Here is a 7,848-nt window from a genome sequence, read left to right as displayed (position 1 = left end):
TGTTGTTCTATAGGTATAGAAGAAGATATGTTCTATAGGTAAGTGGGAAAAAAAAAGTTCATCATTTATTTGCAGGGAAACACAAATCGAAACCTCAATGAGTTACCATCTCATTCAAGAGGATGGTTCATATTAAAAAGACTAAAAAATAGCGCCGGCAAAGATATGGAGGAAAAGGAGCCCTCTTAGACTATTGGTGAGAATGAGGAGAAAAAAAGTACGGAGATTTCTCAAAATATAAAAAATAGATATTCCATGTTTCAATTCCACTCTTAAGTTTCTACCGGAATATGCATTAATTGGAGGAGGTAACCTGTACACCTATGTTTTCTGCATCACTATTTACAATAGCACGTAGGGAACCACCTACATGGCGATGGCCAGATGAGTGCATCAGGAAGCTGTCGTGTCCACGCACACTGGAACACTACTCAGCTGCAAAAGAAAGATAAACTCTTGCCATTGGCCAACAACATGGATGAAGATAGAGAGGCTAATGCTCAGCGAAGTCAGTCAGAGAAATACCAGATGTCTTCACTTAAATGTAGAATACAGAGGAACCAAACAAAGGGTCAGATCAAATAAAATCAATAGCTAACCCTAGAAATCAGACTGCAGAACTGAGTCTACCACAAAGGACGGAAGATAGGGGAGGGCGGAGAGGGGAGCAAGCAGAGTGGACTACAGCGGAGGACAAGGGTGTCCTGGTGAGTGTGGTGTGGTAACAAGCCTCTGAAGGACGTGACCCTGTATCCCTAAGTCATACATAATGTTGTAACCCAATGTTATGTACAGTGTTGTAATCCAAAAAGAGAATTTAGTGTCTTTAAGTCTGGTGCCTGAATAAAGAGGATACAACTGAAAAAAAAAACTAAAAATAGGAAAACACCAGCTTGGGGGTAGGACATAAACCTGGTTCAAATCAAAATTGGGGACTACCTACCACTCTGAAGTATGAAGGGAACTGGGTAACAGGAGGAAAAGCAGCAGCGATGTTTATGATTGGTATTTTAATATCTGCCGTTCCCACTGGATAGAATGTTAGAGTTGGTGCTAAAGTACAAGCTGAAGTATTGCAAAGCAACAGCTTTCAACAAGCTCTTTGGGGGCACTAAGACTAGAGGGATGGATCCAAACACAAAGAAAATCCTATGTCTTCCAGAGTTTCCCAGAATCAACCTTTCCTACATCAGAAGGACCAGACTTTTAGTAACATAAGGGGATAAATAAAAATCAATCCAGATGTTTAGTTTAATCTCGGCAATCCTTTTTTTTTTTTTTAAAAAAAAAGACTTTTTTTTTTTTTTTTAATTCCAGGAATTTCCACAGGCTTATTTACAAAAGATTTCTGTCAGCATAATAGGTGGTCTTAAAATAAACGCACTTAAATGGGAGAGGCTGCAGATACTCTGGTGTCTGAGGGCACACGCAGCCAATCGACAAAGCCTCCTTTGGGGGAGGATGGAAAAGCTAAAAGCTCTTTCACGAACTGGCCAGCCAGGCTTGGACAACTGAGATTATCTCAGCTCTTCAGCCATTCATAGATATCTCTCCCGAGTCCCCTCCCCAACTCCCAGCCATCGTTCTAGGGGCCTCTGGGGAGCAGGAATTAGGCAGCAGATCTGCTGAACAGGCTCTATCCACCTGTGTCCCGGAGGGACTCTCTCCATCTACTGTGGAGCACGCAATTTTTCCTGCAGAACGCTCGCAGCCCAGAAGCCACCTCAGCCTCGCGGCTTCAGCATGGCGTGTGCTTGTGCCCACAGTGTGTGTCCGGGCCCCCAGCCTACCTTGAAAATGTTGCGACTGCGATTGTGTGTGTGATTTCTTTTTGGAGGTGCTTTTGTCTCTGCTGCTGTTCCTGTTCTCTGTGGGTTTGGTGTGAGGAGGGTCATCGTTTGTGGTCAGATACTTGAGAAGCTCTGAGCAGGGACGTCTTTGTGGCTTTTGCGGTTGACAAATGCTCTTCGCTTTATTGCTCCATGAATTCTCGGTCTTAAAAACAAGGCATAAAGAAAGCTAAAATTAGTGAACTGAACCTTATCAGAATGGATATAGGTTTTCTGAAGAGATGAGATTTTCAATGAAGTGTTCAGTCTAAGTGTACTGGATCTATGAGCTGTGAATAATTGTTTGCAGAACAAGGAAAGAAAATTACATTTAAAATTCCTAAATGACATTTATGCAGCTTTTTATTTCATTTCTCCTACATTTCAATGTTCCTACTCAGCAACATGTAACTAACAAGACCCTACAGCGCCTTTACTGTGAATAAAAAAAAAAAAATAAGCTGGTTTAAACCTTAATTTGCCACTGATTGCTGGAGCCCAGTATTCGCAATTCTCTTAAGTACCCCTTAACGCTCCGTTTTCACTCTCAGTGAATGGCAAGACAAACATTGTTTAATACAGCCCGCTAACCGAATTATGTCATTGCCAGCATTCCATCCAATTAATGGCAGAGATAGATCTTCTGCGGTGATTCCAGAGCAATCTTTCTCAGGTTAGACAGCTGGCAGAATAGCAATCCTGCATCTTAAAGTTGCTGTAGATAATACCAGCCTATCAGCAAATTTTGTTGTAACCCACATTGCTGCATGAATCAAAAAAGTGCGCACGGAACAGCAGAAGGTAAAACTTCCCTTCCAATTACCCAAAAACAAAGAGTAAATGCACTCTTCCTAGTTTAAAGGAACCATACTGCTGTTTTGGAAACTCATTTCATAATCTGATCCAGCTTCTGAAGCAAAGGCAGGATCCCAGGTGAATTATCCTTCTAAGCCTATCATTTGTTTCGTAGCTTCAAGCCAAAACACTTTGTCCCTTTCCTCCTCGTATTAAAAAGTGGACATTTGTACCTTAACAACTGCAGGGTTTGTTCTGATCCTGTGGTTATGGTTTGCATGGTTCTGGGTGCTGAGACCACCGCATTCATTGTAACTTAGCTGAGTGTTGGCTGGTGCCAGTAACAGCTTCTTAAGCTAGAAACACATCAGAGAAAGGGAAAGCAAGAGAAGTTATGTGTCTTTTCAACATTCAAATAAGTTATTGAAATTTTAAACTTTAATTAATTATAGTTATAAAATTAATTCTATCACTCTTTAATTATATTGCATCTTAGCATAACTGAGCAAAAGAAATGTATTTTTTAAAAGTAAGAAAAAAATTGGCATCAAATTGCCAACTGAGAAAGTTTCTTACACTCGAGAATTAATATTGTCTCCATTTGGCTTTCTTTCAGATAGAAGGATACGTGGAAAGAGATTTTTGAGTCACTAGCGGATGAGAGACACTGCCTGGAAACCCGGGGAGGGAGGTGGGGAGTGTGTACATTTCCTCCTCAATAACCCAAGTGAATCAAGTGGCAATAAATGAAAGATCCCCTGTCATGTTTTAACTGTTTCACAAGCAGTTATGAAAATTCACTAATTCAAAGAATATTTGGGAGAAGAGTGCCTATTACTAAAAGGAACTTGCAGTGAATAAAGTTGGCAAGGGTGAGTTCTGTTCATGTCACTTGTGCTCTGTTTCTTCAATTGAGCTGATAGCCTTCAAGGACCTCCCTGTTGCAAAAGACAGTATCACTAAGTCCACAACCAGTCCTAATGGAACCCGCTAGGTGATGAAAATCATCTAGTATCCAAGAAAACAGGGAACAAGATAGCAAAATCAAAGGCAGCAACAAATGGAGGGATCAGAGAATAACTGAGTAACAATTATTGGTGACATTGTGTTTTGTAGACCAGAAATCTCATAATGCAAAGGAGTGTAAGTGGGATCTCCACGTTTTCATGGAGAACCTTCAACATTTAAAATCTCAGAGATGTAGAAAGAAACCACCTGTAAGCAGTATGGCCAACTGTGTTATTACAGTGGATGAAGCCAATCCATAATTTACATTGCACACTCTTAAACAAGATCATGGCAAGTGACAAATGGCCACTATAGATGAGAAGGTAAACTATGTGTTAGAACTAATAAAATTCTTGTCAAGTACTGCATAGAAAGGAAAAACCACTCTTCACTGCCAACAAATTCACTCTTCATTGCCTACCATAAATTTAGGCAACTTGGGTTGAAAATTTGCTATTATTTTTCAATCTTCAAAAAAATAATGAATCTAAAGATTTAAAATATCATATATTCCTCAACCTACCTCTATTTCTTGAGACACTCGTGTAAGAATAAAAACTAAAAGCAGCTCTCTTGGCACTGAGAAAAATACAAATCTCATAATGTGAAGATCAAATCTAAAACTGTTCATTATTAATGCATTTATCATGAAAAAGACGAAATCTCCAACCATAAGGAATTGCTTAATAAATTAGGACATTTACAAATAGTCAAATACTAAGCAACTATTAAAATTAGGCATCTATTTTAAATTCACCAACATGTTAATGACATATTCAACATAAGAGGTAACATCAATCATTGTTATACTAGAAGTTATTTGAAATGAGAGGTGAATGTATCATCTCTCTTTTATGGTTATCTATGATTTCCAAGTTTCTACCTAGAGCGTAAATACTACCAAGAAATAAAAATACACACACACATAAACTACAAAATACACATTTTTTTAAGCACCAGTAGTGGGATCACACAAAAGCAACTTGATCTATATTTGGAAACAAAGAATCACAAAATCTTGCAAGTCTGAGTGTGCTTGCGGATTATTTTAGCATCAGTCTAAATTAAACATCCAAACCTATCGTCACTACATCATACCCATGTAGCGGGTAGCCAGAGGCAAATCCAATTCCTGCTAGACAGTAGGAAGGGTTCTTACTAGAGACGGCTCTTCAGTCTCCTGAGGAGGAGGGGTGCCGTCAGGCATGGAGGAAGGACTAGCCTCATTCCCCGTGGTCACATCTCCATCTGTCAGTGCATCAAATGAGGGTAATCCGTCTTCATCCACAGGGAGACTGTCCAGTGTCTCTGTGAGGACTGCTAGCAAGTTCGCCTCATTCTCTTCATCTATCTTCTGCCAAAACAGAAGACATGAGTGAGTTGACATTGGGAGTGGGCCATTTGACTTATTCATCAGCGCAAACTGATCATGTTTCACCAGGAGTAAACAGTACGTGAAATTTTGAGAGGTTGTGCCAGAATCCAAAAGTTCTATCTTAAGTTCTATCTTACTCAAACTCCAAATTCTCTTTTAGGTCAATCACACAATTAATACAGTTACTGCCCCAATCTCTGTTGAGCTGTCCAATATAGCAATGTGTTATGTCACTGCTTAATATTCTATATCATCTGCCTTGTTCACAGTCATTTTTCACTCGTTGTCTTGTTTCCCTAGCAGATCTGGAGAATATTGGGGTTTGAGAGAATGCTAACCAACACCTATTTCATCCGCAGACATACTGTACATATCTTGTACAGCACACCCTGTACAAAAAAAAAAAAAAAAGTTTAAAGAACCCTCTGCAGGAATACCAACAGATGCAGAAACTCTACCAGGAGAAGTTATACACCTTTATGGTTCCAATTATAACCTCATCACTGACCACTGACCATGTACTGTAATTTTTTTCTCTTCTTGACACCTCTCCCCACTTCAGTCATCAATCTATAGCTGCCTATAGCTGCCCATTTAAGATAGACATTTCCACCTGACAAGATATTTTTTCACCACAAGATTACTATTTCTCTTAACTTTCTGAGTTTGGATCACTGTTCTTTAGACCTAAACTCTGGGATTAGATTGAGACCTTCTTATCTGGTTGGTCACCAAGCGGAGTCTGTAACATTTCTTAAAGGTAATCACTTAAAAAAAAAAAAAAATTGGCCCTCCCTGGTGGTGCAGCAGGTTAAAGCATAGCACTGAGAATCTAAAGCCGCTTCCGCATGAGTTTGATTCCCGCCTGCCCCGGAGGTGACCACATGGTGTGGCAGACCTCTCCTGACCCGCCTGCTGCTCCCCTCAGCAGTGTACTTCGTCGATCTGCCTGTTCTGTTCCCCACTCTGTCTCTGGTGAAGCCTCTCACCGCCCCTGAGCCTCTGGCCTGTACCCCAGTTCTGTATGCACAAATAAATAAAATCTTAAAAAAAAAAAAAAATTTAGGCCCTCCCTGGTGCGCAGTGGGTTAAAGCACTGCACTAAGAAGCTGAAGCCACTTCAGCATGAGTTCCATACCGGCCCTGAATGTGACCCACATGGCACGGCAGACCTCTCTTGGCCTGCCTGTTGCTCCCATCAGCAGTGTACTTCAACTATCTGCCTGCTCTGCTCCCCACTCTGTCTTTGGTGAATGCTCTCATCATCCTTGCACCTCTGGCCTGTACCCCAGTTCTGTTTGCAAAGATTTATTTTATTTATATGCAAACAGAACTGGGGTACAGGACAGAGATGCAGGTGTGGTGAGAGGATCCACCAGAGTGGGGAGCAGAACAAGCAGGTGGACAGAGTACACTGCTGAGGGGAGCAGCACGCCATGTAGGTCCCCTCCAGGGCCAGGATAAAAACCACACTGCGCTGAATCGGCTGCAGCTTGCAGTGCAGCTCGCTAACCGGCTGTGCCACCAGGGAGGGTCAGGTAATCACTTCTTACCAGTGAGATGTTCCCAGTACGACAGTACTTCTCAAAGGGGCTCCCACAAACACAGCCCAACTTCTCTTCCGACCCCCACACTCTGTTCCTCCAGCCCACCCATGGAAAGCACATCTGCAGCTATTCATTCCACAAACATTTTGAACACGTTTCTATGCCGGGCCAAGGCTAGGTGCTAGCGATACAGAGAGAAATAAAACTTTGCCCCTCTGAGAATCCCCAGAGGAAGGAAAGAAGAGGCAAGCAATTTATTATAACGGCGGATGTTTATCTCAGCACTCTGTACACACACTTTCTCGAGCTCCTAAACTGGAGCTTATTTTGCTCTTTGTTTATAGGGGATGTGTTACAGTCTCTGGACACAGAGTATATTCTGCGTACCTATGCACAGTGCCACAGTGAGGCCCCCAGTGTACACAGGAGTTTGATTATTTGCTGAATAATTCATTGATCTGCATTTATGGCCTTAAATGTATGTTATGTAGATGGCTTTCTTTTTCTTCTGTTAACACTGCATGTTGTTTGTCCAGCGTGAACTGCTTCATATGTCTTTTTTTAAGTTCCGTATGCTATGACATTAACAGTATCGGCTAAATTATCCCACACAGATTCTATTACAAAATGCACGTAGGCTGCTGACACCTAATGAAGCCAGCAGCGCCCACAGTTCCTTCTCTCCAGCACTGAACTCCAGTTAATTGACCTGACAAAATTACAAGAATCACAGAATAAGACAGCTAATCAGAAAATCAAATTGTATTACTAGAGAAATTAAGCAGGCCTTTATCACGTATACCTTCTATTTTCACATAAAAATTGTTTTTACTCATTACTGATGAGTCTCCATCCAGGAATAAATCCAGACTTTGTTCTCTTTTGGATCTGAGAGGCCAAGAGAGGCATGTGTACTCAGAGCAGACTTTACGCAAAACCTCTTACATTTGCATACCATAAGCCTATGCCCAAGGACTTCACATTGGGAGTCAGGAGTTTCTCTCTCTAATCCACACAGGTGGATTAGGCAGAGGATGCATCCTCCTCAGAAGGGGTGAAATGCTACCTTCAAGATGATAAAATGATACCCCTTCTTCCATAAATTCCAATTCCTTAAATTCCAAATTGCTCAAATAAAAGAAAACAAAAAAAGCTTATTAAGTCTCCCTCCATTTGCTCAATTTATTTTTTTTTTTTTTAAAAAAAGCTTGTTGAGAGCTGGAAAAGCTCATGCTTAGTGAGATAAGCCAGAAAGAGAAAGAAAAATACCGGATGGTTTCACTCATAGCAGGAG

At 41.0% G+C, this 7,848-nt stretch overlaps 1 protein-coding gene across 4 annotated transcripts in view; it reads right to left on the bottom strand.

Moving 5' to 3' along the window:
• Positions 1-7,848, bottom strand: part of PPARGC1A (peroxisome proliferator-activated receptor gamma, coactivator 1 alpha) — a 640,627-nt gene that overhangs the window by 34,988 nt on the left and 597,791 nt on the right. For all 4 annotated transcript variants that reach the window (XM_004681370.2, XM_012724162.1, XM_012724163.1 and 1 more), the window contains 3 exons: positions 4,792-4,986; positions 2,858-2,980; positions 1,791-1,995 (listed from right to left, as the gene is read on the bottom strand). In XM_004681370.2, the coding sequence (XP_004681427.1) occupies positions 1,791-1,995; positions 2,858-2,980; positions 4,792-4,986 (523 nt within the window). The remainder of the gene's footprint in view (positions 1-1,790; positions 1,996-2,857; positions 2,981-4,791; positions 4,987-7,848) is intronic.

This window comes from Condylura cristata, unplaced genomic scaffold, assembly GCF_000260355.1.
Source record: "Condylura cristata isolate star-nosed mole 26May11 unplaced genomic scaffold, ConCri1.0 scaffold00012, whole genome shotgun sequence".
Lineage (NCBI taxonomy): Eukaryota > Metazoa > Chordata > Mammalia > Eulipotyphla > Talpidae > Condylura > Condylura cristata.
Note: the sequence above shows the minus strand (reverse complement) of the source record. Positions and strands in the feature narration are given on the sequence as shown.